Consider the following 19,035-nt stretch of genomic DNA (forward strand, 5'->3'; position numbering starts at 1 on the left):
ATATTGTATATAGTGCTGTCTTATACTGTAAGCTTCTTATAGTCTACGGTATTTTATTATTTTTCTAGCCTGTGAAGTGAAGCGAAGTTAAGTAAAATGAAGTGAATTTAAAGTAGTATTAATTGATGTTTGGCCACTCAGGGGCAGCGAAACAAGCTGTAAAAATACACATTGACATATTTACACATGAATGTGCCTATTTACACATTTAGCAAACATCACAACATTAGCATTGACTTGGAGTCGTGTTTTTGGCACCCTGATGAATCCAAGTCCAATATTCACTCTGCTTTTAGCACTGTTTTGTCTTTAAAACTTTACCAGCTCCTGAAAAATATCTGTCACATTAGCTGCAAAATGTTCCACTACAGTATGTTCACCTGGTAGTCAGTGACGTTGTCTGTGTATCTGACATTTGGTTCTGGGCAGGTAGTGTACAATGGGTCTGATTAAAGCAGAGTTTGTGAGCTATAAAACCAAAACAATAAGCTGAAAGACACTAAAATCATTCCTTAGAGCTGAGGGAGAGATTTAAGTGTTAGTGATAATTTTCTGTGAGTTTGAGCCATTGTTCGTATAAAGATACTGATTAGTGCAACTTCAAATTAACTTGATCTTGATCTTGCTATGTAGTAAAGGTGAGCCTTTGTACCTGACATTGCTGTTGTAGATGTTGAAGGTGAGGCAGATGATTCCCAGCAGGATGCCCAACCCAGCAAAGACAGACACAGACACAAAGAGCTTTTGGGACAGGTAGCGAAACTCCTCGATGACCACTGTCTGGTCTGCAGGTGGTCCAGAGCCTGGAAAACACAGAGGAGGATGAAGAGACTGTAGGGAGAGGCCAGAGGAGTTGAGTGAGAGAGTAAAGAAAAACTTGTAAGTTAGTAGAGCAGAAAAGCTAAATGCATCCCCAGTGTTGCTCTGACTACTGGGCTTACTATCAGTGCAGTGTCCAGCCAGGCCTCAGCCTCCAGTGTCCCATTAATGTTAGTTGTGAATCATACACAGTCACTGAGCGTGTAGCTCCATTACCAAGTTTCATTTAACATTCACATCATAATCAGCACTAACGGGTGCACAGACACAGCTCAGCACTGAGAAAAATTGACCCTTTTCACTTTTGGTTCATTTCATACATCAACTTCTACTTTGCATTATTCATGAGCCGTTCCCCGATTTTACAAAGCAACATTGCTATGATGAAACACAAAGTCTATTGATGTACACGGCTAAGTCAAATGAGATCATACAAATCTGAGAAATGCAGGCTGACATTTCGTAGTTACATGTAAAATGAAAATGTACATTAATCAGCTGTACATTTATAGATTCTTTCACCTGAAAAAAATATTCAAACACTGTCAGATATCAAAGTATCTGCATGAAAGGCACAAGGGAACTATTTCTACAAGTAAAGAGGATAATGAAGCACTACTTGAAGCTGAGCAGGATCTTATGAACATTGAGTTCTAATGAGACCTCATGAATTTGCACAGGTGCAAAGAAAATCTAACAAAAATAACAGAAAACATTCCCTAATTAAAGACACTGTGTATTTGTAGACTTGAGAGCCGACATTCAAACTCATATAATATAGAGCTACCAACAACTACTACAGCTTGAGGTTAAAGCCAATGTGGAAGTCCCTTAGGCCTTGTTTACACCTGGCAATAACATGCGTCTTGGGTGATCTGACCACAAGTGGACAGCTCTAAGTACGTCTGTTCACACCTGGCATGAGCATGCATCTCCATATGCATCTAGAGTGACCACTTGTGATCAGATCTCACTCCCCAGCTCTATATGCAAATAAACATGTACATCATTTCTGTTTGCAAAGACCAAATTATTGTTGTTTTTAACTGGCGGGATGACCGGGGGTCCCTGTACCCTCTATCCAAAGCTGTGTTAAACTTGTTTGATGATAGGATAAACAAAAATACAATGCATTGTATGCCCCTCATGACAATCAAACGCCCCTCCTATTGATTTGCTCTAGCGTTGCGTCTGAACATATATAACAAATATAGAGTTATATGCTGCCATCTCCCCGCAGCTGTGTTTCCCCATTGAGAGACACTGTGTGCATTTATGCATGAGACACGGCAGCCTAACTTCATTGATTATTTAAATCTCCGACACACCGACAGGATCATTCAGGATCAAATGTTAATTAAGGTTGTGTGTTCTTCTACACATCCAATAGGTCAGCTGTTACACATACACAGTCCAGGTTCATACTATTTGGAGTAAAGCAGCCGTCCTCTTGATAAATCCTGAGCTCATTATGTTGAGCAGCGCAGTAAAACTAAAAACTGTCGTTATCAACTTGACAGGACAGAGGAACCTATCCAGCAATGTATAGCTTTTGAAATACTTTTTTAGACAGACAAGTGAAAAACAAGTTATTCTCTTCTTTTTTTTTCATTTCTATTCTGACTGTTGATTTGATGAGGAAAATGGGTTAGGAGAACGGGGATAACAGGAAGAAACAGGAGGTGGATTACGTTCTTTTAATTCCAAGCGGGTAGCTGCTGGTCTGAAAAGTGAAGCCAATGTGCCTTAAACCTGCATTTTTTCTAATGGCCAGCAGGGGCGACCCCACTGACTGCAAAAAGAAGTCTGATTGCATGGAAGTCTATGAGAAAATGACCCTACTTTTCACTCGATTTATTACCTCAATCAACACTTTCCTAATGAGTTTATGGTCTCAATCAGTAGTATCAAGTCTTCTTCAATGCATCATGATGTTCATTTTGTAAATTATGGTCCTGTTTAGAGTGAAATAGATGATAAAGCAGCGTATGCTTCAGGGAGTGGCTACATTGTGATTGACAAGTCGCTACCACGGCGACAACATTGATTATGTAACATAACCATGGTGTAATCCCAGATTCACAGAGTATAGGCGTAGCTGCTGCTATTCCAGTGTGTTTTCAGTTCATTAAAGATAATTCTAACATTTTGGTTGCCTAAAAAAAGTCTTGTCCAGCTTTTGGTTGTGATAATAGACCCTCTAAAGAGTCAGATGTTCAGTTTTTCCGGCGAGTACATTTTGTTCTAATGGTTTTAGGCCTGTTTTTTGCTAGCAGAAATTAGCATTTTCATTAACACTATCACTGTTAACCATAGATTGTAAATGCACCTTGTTAACCAAACTAGCAGCTAGCGCTATGGTCAAATCCACCTTCTCGTCCAAATATGGTCACTTCTGGCTCCAAAAATCATGGTGACAGTGAAATCCAAGATGGATAAACTCGAGGCTTAAAAACTGCAGTCCACAAACTAATGAGTGACGTCATGGTGACTATGTCCATATTATTTACAGTCTATGTTTAATTCACATGAAAGACAGAAAACAAAAGAATGCATTTCTTTATCCTGTCATCAAAAGAGTTGGACACAGGAGGCAGCAATTTAATTACCATGCCTAGTCTGCTGGAAAATAAAGGGCATCAGTTGAGTAGGCGGTCCTTCAATGTGGCCCAGGACACATTGTGTTTGCACTGCTAAATGAATGTGGCCACATGCGGCCCAGACCACCTCAGAATGTGATTGGATCTCAATGCATCCTCAATGAGTCTTGGGTGTGTTACACCTGTACTTAGAACTGCCCACTTGTGATTGGATCACATGAGATGCATGTTTATGCCAGGTGTAAACAGGGCCTAAAAGGCCCACACACAGCTGCTAGCTCCTCCAATTGACTCCCATTCAAAAAGCTTCAACTTCTCTCTAGAAATACTAATTCAATAATTTTTTTCAGTGAGTCATTAAGGTCTTGATCTCTAAATTCAGGCCCTCTAATAAGTGTGCTGGTGGTCATTGTGGAAATTATTGCTCCGTTAATAAGATCTGAAGACCTATAGTGGCTTTGATGTCAGCCATGTGGGCATTGATTGACAGCATGCTCACCTGCTGTTCTCCCCTGCTCTGGGACTCACACTGAGTTGGACTATTGTTGCAATATTTCATTAAGTTTAATGTTACTTGATTACAATACCTGCCCTATTAGCACAGTTTAGCTAAAGTAGCTAACATTAGCCCAAGTGTGCACTTATCAGTGATCCCAGTAAGCTAGCATTCGCTTGAGTTGGAGGTCACATGGTGTGTTTCCAGAGAGTGAAAGGCAACACCCCACACTCCTTATTTGGAAGGTCCTGGCTCCAAATGGAGAAGATGACGCCGACCATAAGCTGCAACTCTGGTCTTGAAATTGGCTCCAATGAAAGCAGCATGTGACATCCAGCTTTATATACAGGCTGTGGTTATTACTGTATGTGAATGCAGAATATATACACGGTGTAGATATTTGGCATCTAGGCTCTGATCTCATCACTACACACAAGCCAAAACCAGGCAGGATTTTAGGTCTCATTTAAACTTGTCATTTGAAAAGTCTCAGATCCAGATCAAATCCAGATTTAACACACTTTTGTTCATCTTAGCCACATACAGTATATGCATCTCCGTCAGCTACAACTCAAATCTGATTAGAGTCCGTCATGGTTTTCCTGGGTTACATGTGAATCAGGATCAGCGCTACTTTGGTCCAGAGGGTGGTGGTAACCCAGAGGAAAAATCTTTTGCTCAGGATAGTCTTTTCTTTAACTCTTGAGAAAGTAGTAAGATTTTCATTGTATATTGTTTTGAGCTCACTTCAGTCTGAATTGTTGCTCCTAAAACCCCCTTAGGAGAAAAAATGAGACGAGAGACTGAATTTTTGAGACTTAGGTAAAACAAATGGATATTGAATTGAGATTACAAGTAATAGATGAGATCTCATCATTGTATCTTTTTGAGTTCATTCATGTTTGCCTATTGCTCCTAAAAAGCCATGAGGAGCACTAGGGAGGTGTAAGTAAGATCTCAATTCCTTATCTTCTTGAGATCCCTTAAATCTGAAATGTTTCTCCTAAAACCCCCTTAGGAGAAAAAGGGAGACAAGGGTGAGAATGAAGGGTCGGAGCATTAGGGAGAAATAAGAACCAACTCAGAGAATTTGAAGCCAACTGAGCCAGACTTTTATTTTGCATTTACATTAAACATGCAACTTTTACTTGCAACATCAGTGTTAACTTGATATTCAAAATCAAAACAAGACCACAGTGCAAATGTCAGTTCACTGTTAGAGCAGCTGATCTCAACCTTTGTGGTTCATGACAGATAAAAAAATGTATTCATGATTCATGATTCTCCCATGGTTGCATAAACTGAATGAACTTTGACACCAAAAATGACTTATTTTCCCTTTTCAGACTATTTAACTTGATTAATCATTAGATAACAGCTTGAGATTTCAAATATTCAATATTTCAACAAACAGCTATACCAAAGATTATAAACAGTAGTTCTTAAACATTGTAGTTTGACCCCTAAAAAAGAATTAATTGTTTTAGAAGGGCTTGAAATTTCAAATATTAAGTATTTCACAAAACAAAAGCATCTACACCAAAGGTTATAAACACCTATGTATTTCTATATCTTCTCACAACATACCAAAAATCAACTCACAGCCCACCAGTCCCAATCTTGCTCAAAAAGGAGATGGAAAAGTCGTAGGCTGCCATGCTCACATTGGTGCACTATGGAGGCAAGGACGACAGAAATGGGCCAATACTAGTGAGGAGCTTCAAAGGATGATATCTAACACAAACATCACAGACAAGTCAAATATTTACCACTGTTTATTCTGACATTATATTACACTGTCACTACTAGGTATGCACTGTCAAGTTTAGATAGATTTTTATGTCAGGTTTACAGGCAGGCTAGACTGGATCTGGCAAGGACGTGGCACAGACACAGAGTGTGGTGTTGCTAGGCAAAATGTTAAATTTGTTTGAGGACTATCTCCGTTAAACAAGTAAACAAGAAACCACCAATCTCGGGAATTAACTGAGAACCAAATATACCATGACTGATCTTATTTTATAGCCTACAGTCTGCAACACAGAGTGGCCAAGGCATCTGCCGTTCCAGAAAAATATAAACAGGACAGCGACAAATGTAAACACTTATAGACAGAATCACAGAATATTTAACTATGTTAGTAACTGGATCAAGTGTAGTTACAGTAGGCTAAGGTGGGATGTAAAAAGCGAGCTGGGTTGCATAGACTTTTTTGTCTGGATATGTGGTCAAACTTTAACATAGGAGCTCGCCTGCCAAATGAAGTTGCTCTGTGACTTACATTTGGTAAGTCACTGCACAATTTAATTTTAATGTATTTAACGGTTTAAAAGTTGTCACTAGATGGTATAACCATCATGGCAACGTCTAACAATATAAACTTACTTATGCTGGAAAGAATGTCCTCCATCTCCTTCTTCTCTTCCACAAGTTTTATGAACTCTGAACTACACTTCTCACATAGCCAGGACCCTCTGTCATTCTGTGCCACACTTTCAACAACTTCTCTGTATAGCCGTCCTCAAAGGTGACAAATGCAAAGTGCCTTTAAATAAACCAAAAACAATGTAAGTTAGCTTGTCACATTTTACAAGAAAACAAGCTATCTCCTATGATGCCGATATATATCCTGCTCTTGAAAATGTCATGTTTTCATTGGCATTATATTTGCTTTTTCAGTGCATTTAGAATTAAACTCTTTAAGCTATGTTTAACTTCATTGTAATGAATTTCATTTTACCAATACAATTCCAATGTTCCAATAATTAGAATCCCATCTATAAAAGGGTGGGCAACGCATTCCCAAGAGAGGTACAAGAGAAATTAGACTTCAGTCAATGTTAAGACTATCTTTACATGGTTACTGGGATCCAGAGGTGGAAGTAATGAATTACATCTACTGTTCAGTGTTTTCCCTATAATAGTACAGGCCTGGTGGGCTGCCAAGCCAAAAATGCCAAAAATAATGCCAAATATCCATTCATTTGGAAATCAATAGTGTTTGGGAGCCTCTGAGCAGCGCTGTTTCGAAGCAGTCAATGTCTGTGTCATTGCCTAGGAAACTCCTAATAGTGTAGCTCCTTTTAAGGAATAGGGCAGTACTAAGCAAGTGAGTGGCTAAGTGAGAGAGCGAGTGGCAGAAAAGTGACAGTGAATGCGAGCAGAGCAGAGGAAAAGGTGAGCAGTAATTTGTCAGTATGGCAGTAAATGTACAGCACAGACTATAGTGTGTATAGTGTGTATTAATTGCTGTGGCTTCTCAAGACCAAGAAATGTCTCGTCTGTTCTTTCCCCAACTGCTGGAAAAGTGAAGGGGATTAGCCCGAAAGTTAGCAACAATGGGTTAGCCTAACCTGACAATGCTGAACAGAGAAATACAGAATGGAGAAATGTGTCGATGCTAAACACCCCCCACCCCCCTACCTTAATTAATCAATGATTTATTGCACCACCTGGTGAGTATGTTAGTGAACGTGGCATATTTTTAATTGATAATCAGCTGTATGCACAGGCTGCAAGGTGCAATCTATAAAAATGGATTTTATTGTTGATTTGGACACAAGGGCTCGGTTGCGTGAAGCTGTTCCACTTTTTTTGGATTTACATTTAATGCAATGTATCTGGTAGCCTAAAGGTGGTCCAGTTAAAAATGTAATGCAATTTACTCAGCGTACATTTTAACTGATTTACTTTTTACCTTTATCTACGCACATTTCCCAGTACTCTATGGGACCCTAATGAAAGCAACATAACAGTTAAAAAAATGTAATTGGACAGTCACTATTTTTAATCATCCTCTTAGCCTCTTCCTCTATAGTTTCCAGCTGTACGTCCCTCATTTTGGTTGAAGGGAAATGTAGTCTTTTGGTTTGGATCCGGTCATTCTGTAAATCAACATTTCAAATTTATTATGTTGGCATGATATATATATTTTCATATATGACAAACAAGATAAGCAAAGATTGTACATGGTTAAGTATGCCAGTGCAGAAAGGAAGTTTATTAATTTAATCTGATTCACATTTTTTATTGTTATCAAACACTGATAATATTTATTACCTGACAAAACAGACTTTAATATATTACTGAGGTCTTCTGCTAAATTCGGCATCGTGTTTCACTCAGAAGAACTCTGATTCAATAAATCAGCAGTTATAAAAATGTGTAAACTGCGTCATTACGACAGAAAGGCATTATCTGGGAAACATCGTGTTTATTCACTTTACATGGAACTAAAATTGATTGAATTGAATTGTGTTAAATGATCACAGAATGAGCCAGTGTCTGTTTATGAGAAATCATAAATGATCTTTTAGCAGGAGTAGATGTTCATCGGTAAGCTCTGCTCCGTAAAATTTAACAATATGTTTTTGGAAGTTTTCCTCCAACAGTAGGAAACAGTTGAAGACTTTATCTGCTGATTTTAAACTACATTTAACCGATAAAAATGTTTACTGTTACATAAGTTTTGGATGCAGGGCTTTTACTTAAATAAATACGTTTCACAACATGACAACGTCACAAACTGAACTGGCTGACAGGACAGTAATCCTCGCTTAGCATGATGCTAACAGCATATTAATACAATGGGAAATCCCATAGAAAAATGGCAAAGCTAGCAGAATTAGCGTTACACTATTTAACTTATAACACTTACTAGATGTGTACACAAAACGGTCTTTATGAACCTGTAATAACTTTTAAGATGTACGAGGAGTGTCACCAAACAAACAAACATGACAAAGGAGCCTTGAATTAAAACATGACAAACATAATGTGCGGTGCTAAGCTACAAGAAAGATAGATTTTTTTTTTACCGAAGGCGTTCATGCATACTACTGTTGATGGTTACACAACTATAGCCTATGTAAGAAGTTGAAAACTTACCTGCAACTTCTTCTCTCCTCAACTTCAGCTCCTGTATCCTACTCGAAAGTTAACAGTCCAAATAAGGGTGCTGACGATTGTATGTTATTTGGCCACTCGTGCAGTCGGCCACCAATTAGTGAAGCTGAAGTGAAGTGACAGCCTATATGACCAATAGTGCGTGTGCGTCGCTGAACTGCTGCGTCTCGCACGCTTGCAGCATCCACACAGGAAGCGTGTCTGCTGCGGCGCTTCTGCCACTGGCAGCCCTATCGTTCTATTGTGTTCCCTGTGTATTTCTGCTGAGAACACCACGCGTCACACGGAGAAAATAGGTGAGACCTCAAATCTCTAGATGAAGCGACGCAGCAGCCTCCCGTGAAACGCATTCGACATGCGGGCTGTGTGGCTGCTCTAACCTGTTAACATGACCGCCGAAATGAAAAGCAAGAGGCACACGCGCTGCTCACGCATCCAGTGTGTCCCAGGAGTAACATACCCCAGTCTGTTCGGCTGAATGAGGAATAGCACTAGGGTACCTAAGACAAAACTGCTATGACTCCTAGGATCTCATGATTCTTCTCAAATATGTCTCAGAGTTTTCTTGGAGCTTTCTCTGATCCATGTTCAAGAGACTTAAATTACACTTGTTTAAGATCTTTTAGAGATCTCTTGATCAGAGTAAGACACAGATGAGTTATATGTGGTTGTTTCTCCTGAGGTCACTAGGAGAAAATAGATATATTTGAGAAGAATCATGAGATCCTAGGAATCATAGCTGAGTTTTCTTTGAGCTCTGTCTCTGATCTCATGGTACCATGTTCAGGAAACTTAAATTAGACTTAATTAAGATCAGTGTTTCCCCTAGGTTGAGTGGTTTGGGGGGAGGGGATGATTAGCCACACATTTCTCTCTTCTCTAGTTCTCTGTTTAGTGTCGTCAGATTAGGCTAACCTAACTTCTTAGCTAACCCCCTTCACTTTTCCAGCATTGGGGAAACAACAGACGTCACTTTTCTTGGTCTTGACAAGCTGCAGCATTTCTTAACTGACACATTGTAGTCTGTACTGTACATTTACTACTAACAACAACTAACGTTATAAGTAAAGTTAGGCTTTGCGGTCTGCTTCCCGACTCATTTTAAAAAATCCGGTGAATCAGAATAAAAAATATTAAATAAAATAAAACGTTATTAAATAAACATGCCCACACCTCCACTCGACCCTGCGGGTGAATGCCGCACCATCTGATTTAGTATATGGCCTTACTGCTCACCTATTAGTCTGCTCTGCTCACATTCACCGTCACTTTTCTGATGCTCGCTCTCTCGCTTAACCACTCACTCGCTTACATACTGCCCTATTCCTTAAAAGGAGTTACGCTACCTGGAGTTTCCCAGGCAATGACACAGACATTGACTCATGTTTCGGAACAGCGCTGCTCAGAGGGTCCCAAACGCTATTGATTTCCAAAAGACTGGATATTTGGCATTATTTTTGGCATTTAAAAAAAGATTTTTTGGCCTGGCGGGGGTTCTCGTTGGCCTGGCGAAACACTGAAGATGATTTAGAGATCTCTTGTTTTGATCAGAGTAAGACATAAATGAGATTATCCTGAGTTGAATTTGAGAAGTAGGAGTAAAAGCCTTTGGTCTCACCTTAGTTTTAAAAATAGCTCATTTGTGTCTAGGAGAAATGAAACAAACAACTTCTTGGATTTTGCTTTCCTATGGGAATGCAAATGAAGCTATTTGGTAACTGTTAAAAATGCTGAAAAACAACAACAACAACAAAAAAAACAAACAAAACTTAAAACATTTAGTAGTTTGTTGACAGCTGTAGAATCACATGACGCATTGTATTATGGAATAGTGAGCATAAAGTGGAGTAAATACCATGGACCCCGCTTTTTTCATTCCATTATGGGAATTGTAAGAGCACGTACATTTCATTGTTAGAATTTAGAATGGTAAACAATGAATATAGTGAATATGGAGTAGTTTCACTCACAGTACAGGATGACTTAGGTAGTTCTGGATGTTTGAAGTTTTGCTTGTCTTCACAGCCTCTCACTCGCCACACTCCCTCACCCATTCTGATTACTGCTCTCTCACCCACACGGATCTCTCAGTGGTTGCACTGATGAACACCACAACAGCATGTTACACCCTCTGTGTGACCATACAGTAGGGTCCAAAAGTTTGAGACCACTTCCCCATTCAAGTGAATGGTGTTATCAAAGTGGAAAGAAACTGTTAGTCTACTTTCACAGGACTCTTTCTGATGTAGTTAAACTGAGAAGGAGAAAAGCTACAGTTGGTGTCTCGGAAAGGTGGATGCATTTACACCTTTTCAACATTTGCTCTAGGATGTGTGTCAAACCACCTCCTAAGGAATCAGATTTCAATCTGTCTCTAATGCCTCTTGACTTTATTGATATTGGACAGCAATCCGATCTGCTTAAGAACATGATGCGCCAATGTATAAATGGGCTATGATACTCAGAGCATACCAGTGGATTCTGGGGTGGAGATGGGGCTTATGTAGTGCTAATTAAACAGCAGCAGCAGTGTTTGCAGGTGAGTGGTGCAGCAGCTTTGCCTAAATACACTGCCATATTGCAAAGATTGCATTGGATATCCTGTATCTTGCAATGAGAAGCATAGCAGTGGATTGGAGTCATCTCTCTGAGCTAACATGCAGGCTTCCTCTTATTTCTAATGAAAACACTCACGTCACACTCAGCATATATATGATGAAAACAACCTGCCCCCTCAGTGCACAGTGATCAATTAGTCAATTAGTCTCCATGTCAGTTTTTCAAATATAACTCTGCCAAAAGCAATTAAGTCAAATAACAGCTAGCATATGGAGGAGTAAATTACAGAATATAAATGCAAACACAAATATAAATAGAACAGCCCTTTCTAGAAAGGCTGCAAGAAAACAGCTTACACTTTGCACTCAGGTAGTTTAGCTGTGGTTTACAACAGGTTCAGTTCAAGTTCAAGCCAGTGCTTCACCTAGAGGCACCGGTTTGAGCTTGAACTTGAACCTCATTATCTGACTTAACATGCAGTTTAACCAGAAAATGATGATGGTAACATGATGATAACAATGGTCTTTGTAATTCTTTTTCTCTTTTGCCTCAGCAAAATGTGTACTACCCTGCTAGCATAGAGGGCTAGTACTGAGGGTGTCTTATTTAGTGAGAATGCTGGAGAAAAGAAATGTCTATTTTTAACTGTCTGAAGGAAATTATTTGATGTTAATTAAACTAATAGGCAGGTGAATATTATTCTGAAAGCCCATGAAGTGAAAAGAGAGTAAGCTCCACCCTGTGTGTGAGGTGCTGACAGAGAGAGAGAAATGGACAGAGTAAAAAACTTTCGTCCTCCAAGCCAGAAAGACTTCTTCCTTCGGTAGAAGTTTGTCAGAGAAAACCTTGCTAACTAAAGGTCCAATGAACATTGTTCTGTTGAGATAGACTTTTGGAATTACTGGGACTTTTCTCGGTGAGTTGAACTGAATGAGAAACTGTTGAGCTAAACTCACAACAGTGATATGCTAATGGCTAGCGTTGCTAACTAAGCAAGTGGATGTGAAATTGTAAAGGCTGGATCTTCTACAAGATGTGGTTAGCCGGTTGTAACGTTGTATGTAAACAATACAGGTTATATGCACATTGTAGAGAGTGTGTGTGTTTGTGTACTGAATGTAGCTGTATACGCTGTGCAGTGCAATGCACTCATAAAAGTTTTTTCCTGTAGTTGCTCCGCGGCACCACACAGTCGCCATTTTGAGGCTTCAAGAGAGCCCTGTTTCTTGTTCCCTTTGGTAAGAAACAACTCTTATCAATGATTTGGTTTGCTTGTAGATGTTTGTGTGCAGTGTTAAAGATAGGCTAATTCATGACTGTGTTGTACAGGTCAGGTTTTGATGTAGGCCTGTGATTCAACAATGATCCACTCCAAAGATGGCGAGCCACTGTACCAGGATCCACTGTGATGATGACTTATTTCAAGAGAATTTGAAATATTTTGGATGGACTGTGAACTTTGCTGATTCTGCTTGAGTGGTAGGGCAGACTTGCATTTCACTGTTCCTCTGCATATCTTGCAAGGACAATAAGAGATTTTAACACTGAAATCTCACAATTTAAATGGTGTGTTTTGATACCATAAAGACTGAGTCAAATCCTCCGGGGGTATAATTTTGTTTCTTATCTCAGTATTTTGGGCCCATTCTCTTTTGATGTAATTTTGTTACATTCTTTTACTATGGGTGAGAGTGTTAAGTAACCAAATTGGAAATGACAGGTTGTACTGCACTTGCCATATTTTCAATATATGTCATCAAGCTAAACCTACTGAGGTGGTCTAAATAATCATCCATCCTGCTCCAGCAATCAAACCTTGGCATGTGGTCCAGTATCCAACTGTATACTGGAATTTGTATTTTACCTATTGAATTGGGTCACAATAGCATAATACATCTCTTTGACAGCTTCAACCTTGAAATTATTTGTCCCAAACACAAAATGGTTTGTCTTGTATTTTCCAGACGTGTAGATCCAGCAATCCTGACAGTATATTATGTTTGTTTCTGGATCAAATACAAACATGACCTGATCCTTTGGCATTATATATCCTCATTTTCTTCTTCTCTCCTTCCTCGCTTTCATTTTTATCCTCAGCCTTCCTCTTCTGTTCATTTGGATTTTTTACCCTAGTCAGAAATCTCCACATAATTAGCTAACTTGGCAAACTCATAGATAAATTGACATTAAGTATAGTGACCACTCACTATGGCCACCTAATGGTTGTGTTACACGTCAGTAAATACGTCATGACATAGTGTTCATGGAAAATGTATGATTAGGACTAGGAGTATTGTTTCTGCAGCCTGCTTCAAACAGATGCAGTGATATTTAGAGTTTGATTCATCACTAGCCAAGTTAGCTAGTAACTTTACAATGTTACCCGCCACAGTTAATTTTTACCTGCATTTGGTGGGTTGGTGGGTGTTAAAGGACGACGTTGCCCATTTTAAACCTTATCTCTATCTATCTGAATTTAGGATATAGTGTGAAAAACAGCAACAGTTGTTTTTAATGTTCTCTGTGTCTCTGGGGTGCAGCTGCAAAATCTGTTCTTCAGGCACCAGCATCGTCATTTGACATGTACAGTGACGTAGTTGGGAAGACAGGATAGGAAGGAAGGATCAAGGATAGTAAAATGGGCGTCTCCTGAAACATTCCCCCTCCAAAAAACAGACACTAAAATATCATACTACTAAATACTTTAAAATATCCCCAGAGCGGAGCTGCATTACAGCGGCAGCCAAGAGACAGGAGCCTGCATCCGGACAGGCTGCACCATCGACCGCTGCAGACTGAGGATCATCAGGGAGAATGGAGACAGACAGATAACTCTGCACTGCAACAAACTTTGTGGTGCTTTGGTAAACCTGAGTTTATTTTCTGACAGAAATTTATATCAGACTTTAACTGTTTCCCAAAAAAAGCTGAAATGCAGACAGTAGACTCAAAATCTTTTGACTGTCTACCGGTAGCTCTGGCAGCATTCAGGCTTGGGTAACATTAAAGCTCTTGGTAAGTTTGCATTGATCAACATAACCAACTCTAGTGCGCCTTTTGTTTTATGATCCTTGCACACTGGTACGATATATTCAGACTTGATGAGGACAAACGTTTTGTAAATGAAAATAAGCCTCAGTAGATATAACTACCCACTAACTTTGTCTTTGTTAAATAGCTGCTCTGCTGGCTGTAAACACATCATCAGTAGTCAGTCAGTCTGATTGGACAGGAAGTGTGCAATGCATTCTGGTTGTTGTAGGATCCTCCTTTTAAGAGTGTTATGTGGAATCTATAGCCTTCTTTTTCTCAGTTTGCTCTAGTCATAGGGCACCATTTTCAAAAATGATTGCACATTTCTACTATACCTGGTTTTAAGAAATCATCATATTCACAGCACTGAATTCCCCCTTTAATTTCAAGCTCTGTGCTTAGTTAAATAAAATGCCAAATACAACTTTCCTTCCTTATGATCTTCCTATCTATCAGACTATATTCAGAGACAATGACTAACTAAATACATATTAATCTACTTTTTTTAAAACATGTTTTAGGAATGTGGTTGAAGTTGTTACATGATTACAAATTTGGGTATAAAGTCCAGCAAATTCCAGCCCACAACAAATAACAAAGACAAATTAAAAATGAGCAACTAAATACAGTACACATTTTCCTTATTTTACTTTCCATTTTTGTAAATATATTAGTTAGCTTATGTACTTAAACATATTTTTATCTTTTACCTTATATCTTATATATTGTGCTTAGTTAAATAGAATACCAAATACAAGTTTCCTTCTTATGATCTTACCTATCTATTGCTCTGTCTTTAGAAACAATGACCAACTAAATGCAGTGTGTTATTCCACATAAAACTGCAGCAGGCACTGATTTTCTGACTGTAATGTTTATTTTTGGGGCTATTATTTATAGTACCAGGAGACTTAACGACAGAAATGTCTGTAGTGTCTCCCGCTTTGCTGACAAGCATACTGAATAAAAAGAACTAAAAAGAAACTAAATATCTGAGCAGCAGAAATTTAACTTACTAAATCTCATTTACAACACTCTATTGCCTTACTGTCAGTTAAACCATGTCCACAACAGCTTTAATCTAAAGGGGCAATCCAGTGATTGCACACATCAAGGTTGCTTTACTGATCATGTGGAGTTCTACGGAAGTGCAATGCATTCACTTCAGAAAAGAAATTGCCCTGTTTTTCTGAATTAATGAGATAATTATCTCAGAATTCTGAGAAAAGTTTTCATGAAAAAAAAAATCTTCTCTGTGTTTCTGAATTAATGAGATACCTCAAAATCCCAAGAGAAGCTCCCATTCCTACTTGAGAGCTCAATTTCATGGAAGTAAACATGTCCCGCCTGTTCAGTTTAATGTATTTATATTTTGGATTTGGATTGAAACATGGGAGATACACATGTCTTTAAAGCTGGACATTTCCAGCTCTAAATTTTTATTTTCGGACTCTACTAGAGTAGCTTTGCATGATTCACAGTTCAAAAAACTCCTTATTTATCTTATACTGACCCTTTATGCAGCCTCTGTCTCTTAACAGTCCGTTTGATCTCCTGTCTCTTTAAGGCCTTCCGCCCAATGAGCACACTCTGCTCTGATTGGCCAGTTTTCCGGAAGCTGCTGAGGGGCAGCACTTATCAGAGTCATGTTAAGTTACTGCTGATGCAAACCCAACATTTCCTGCTTTCCTGCTTCAAATTAAGCTTTTCAATGACTAAATAACAGGAGGCTTTTATTGTAAAGAATTTGAAGGAAGTGAAATGTGTTTCTCACCCGTCAAAACAAGAACATATAGAGATATTTGGAGCTCTTTGTTCAGCGGATCAGTTAGAAGTAATGCAGGGAGGAATAGTACAAGCAGAAACAGCCACAGTGAGATGTTTGATGAAGAGCTGCAGACGACCAGCACACCTCCAACAGTAAACTACTTATTTTACTTTGCCCTGCTGTGTAATGGAGTCATGGCTTGGCGTGACTACCTCCAAAACAATAGAAAAATGCCATAATATTAGCAGAGTGGAGCAGTGAACTTGTGCACTGTGCGTCACAAGTATCTGCTTGGACACAAGCAGATGTCCAAATAAAGAGATCCGTCACAAGCCAATGCTGGCTTGGGCTGAAGTAGAAAAAAAAGCTGAGCGTTCAGAGCAGTCTGTAGCTTTGTAGCTGAGTTTTTTGCTCACAGGGGTTACTTCTCCATACATTTACCTCATTATTTGACACATTAACCACTTTTAAACATGAACATCTAACATTGTAACATTATATATATATATGACTGAAAATAAGGAAAAGCATAATAAGTAACATAGATTGTCATTAGATTGTTATATTGTTATTAGTTTTTTGACTTTGTGCAGATGGTGTTGTTACCACAGTCAGGATTTTGAGATTTCTTGTTTATTCAGAAAAACAGAGCAGAATTATTTTTTCCATGAAAACTTTTCTCAGAATTCCAAGATAATTATCTTGTTCATTCAGAGAAACAGGGCATTTTTTTCTCAAGTGAATGCCATACACTTCTGTAGAGTTCAGTACTATTCAGCCTGTAACTGTTGTATAATGTATACTGTGGCTTTCTACAGTCAGAGAATATAACCCTGATGATGTTGTCAATTTAGAACAGAAAACCTACTTTACAACCTGAGGACATGGAGTTCAGTGTCTCCATTACATGGTTTGTCCATCACACAGCACTGAAAAGGTTAGTTTTACACTGTAAAATGTTCCACTAACTACATATCCTTGTCACAGTTATTGAAAAACCCTAAATCCATTTAAAAAATTTAGGTTTATGGCATGTGTTTATGTAAAAAACTACTGGCCAATACGTCATTATCAGATTTTCTAAACTTTCCAATATTGTGTTGGGTCTCACAGGCTGACCACATGTTTCAACAAGAAACAAAGGGAGCCCTAAAGAAACCAAGAGTCCTTGGTTGTTCACACCCAAGTGTGAACTCTGTCCACGGACCCAGGTTAACAAAACCAGAGCTCCCCCTCTCCACTACTTCTTTCTCTCCCTGCTCCCAGGAGAAGCAGGAATTGTTCCTCTCCTTCTCCACACTGCTGCTGAAGGAGCAGCTCTGCTTCTCAGCTCTCTGCTCTCGCATGTGGCCTGCTCACAGCAGATACACACAGAAGTATTTTCTTTACAGCAGAAGACACAAGAGCCTGCCTAAGACTCAGCCTGACTCAACCAAGAATTCACCAGCTAGGAAGCAGCACACCACAAAGCAAATCTCTTTCTCTGTGGACTTGGTAACGAACTGGGCATAGTATAGTAGCACACATGACTAAACAAGACTGTTTAACTCAATGTACTGTACATGTATTGATTCGGTTAATCTTATTCATCCTATTGTTGTGATGTCCTATTCATGGCCAGGTTATCGAATAGCCACAACTGCTAAGTTGATGTTAGTATGCTTTACAAATGTTACATCCTGTAACTAGGACATGCATGCAACTAACACCTCTTCCTAATCTGGCACCTTTATCCTACACACACTTAAGAGGTTTAAAACCCAGCTATGCACACTTTGCCTTTGGCAGCACATGTGGTTTCAAGACACCACATGGTCTGGCCTTTTGTCTGTGTAATTTTTTTGCCATATTGTCTGCATGCTGTGTGTTCAGTCACCATGTGACTTCAGCCATCTTGCTATTGTTTTGCCTTATTTGCAGTTCACATGCTAACACAAACAAACAAACACACACACACACACACACACACACACACACACACACACATACACATACACCTCTGTATATAGGTACACTTAGGAAGATTCCGTATGTGTTTTTACTCTTTTAGTACATTTTAGCTAAGATAACAGATTGTGTGTTTTGCTTTTACCTTTTTTTAAATAAATGCTCTTGGATATACATGTCTGTTTAATGCTGCACAAGAGTGAATTTTGCCAACCTCTGCAAAATCCTTCAACCTTAATTAGCTATTGATATAGTTAGAATAGTTTTGTACATTTTGAAACTAAATCAGTTGATTGGCTATCTTCTTCCCCGACCCCAGGGTGGTGCCTTGTTATTAATTCTTATTAATAATTTCTATTGATTTTAATAACATTTGTCTTTGATAATCATTAATTATTGCTAATAGCCAAACCTTTAACCAAGGCCCAACAATTGATATCGCTATCGGCCTCAAAATCCAGTATTGGTTGGGCTGTAATCTCAGCCTCATCAATTTTGATCATTCTGTCTCTCTCAAGTTTGCCAGCTTCATGGAAATATAATACTGAATTGCTGCAGTGCCAGGGAACAATACATGTTTACGTATAAGTCTTGAACTTGTTGAATTAAATTATGATTACAAATTTGGGAATTAAGTTGAGCAAATTCCAGCCCATAAAAAATGACAAAGACAAAATAAAATTGAGCAACTAAAATAAGTAAAATAGCAATTTTATTAATTTTGATTAGGTGGGTGAGGACAAAAATGTGTATGGAGGAAAAAGACAGATGTAGGATAGCTGAGGGAGCAGTATCAATAACATGGCAGCACACTCAGCTGAACTGTGTTGAGTTTAAAACTCCACCACTGAGTTGAGGGAACCATTTGGGGATTTGAGGGTGCTACAGGGTGATATAACCAAATCGGG

General features: G+C 38.9%; 1 protein-coding gene and 2 long non-coding RNA genes across 3 annotated transcripts in view; 1 reads left to right on the plus strand and 2 right to left on the minus strand.

The window, feature by feature from the left end:
- The window catches only part of LOC122970467 (gamma-aminobutyric acid type B receptor subunit 1-like), a 158,019-nt gene that overhangs the window by 56,097 nt on the left and 82,887 nt on the right, over nucleotides 1–19,035 (minus strand). Inside the window, exon 10 of the mRNA XM_044336615.1 lies at nucleotides 653–803. Coding sequence (XP_044192550.1) covers nucleotides 653–803 — 151 coding nt within the window. The remainder of the gene's footprint in view (nucleotides 1–652; nucleotides 804–19,035) is intronic.
- LOC122970469 lies at nucleotides 5,005–8,953 on the minus strand. Its single transcript, XR_006399210.1, has 3 exons — nucleotides 8,803–8,953; nucleotides 7,613–7,799; nucleotides 5,005–6,460 (listed from the first exon to the last, which is right to left on the minus strand). It is a non-coding gene; the product is annotated as an uncharacterized LOC122970469 (long non-coding RNA).
- LOC122970468 lies at nucleotides 12,150–13,409 on the plus strand. Its single transcript, XR_006399209.1, has 3 exons — nucleotides 12,150–12,295; nucleotides 12,551–12,617; nucleotides 12,709–13,409. It is a non-coding gene; the product is annotated as an uncharacterized LOC122970468 (long non-coding RNA).

This window comes from Thunnus albacares, chromosome 19 (assembly GCF_914725855.1).
Source record: "Thunnus albacares chromosome 19, fThuAlb1.1, whole genome shotgun sequence".
Taxonomy (NCBI): Eukaryota; Metazoa; Chordata; class Actinopteri; order Scombriformes; family Scombridae; genus Thunnus; species Thunnus albacares.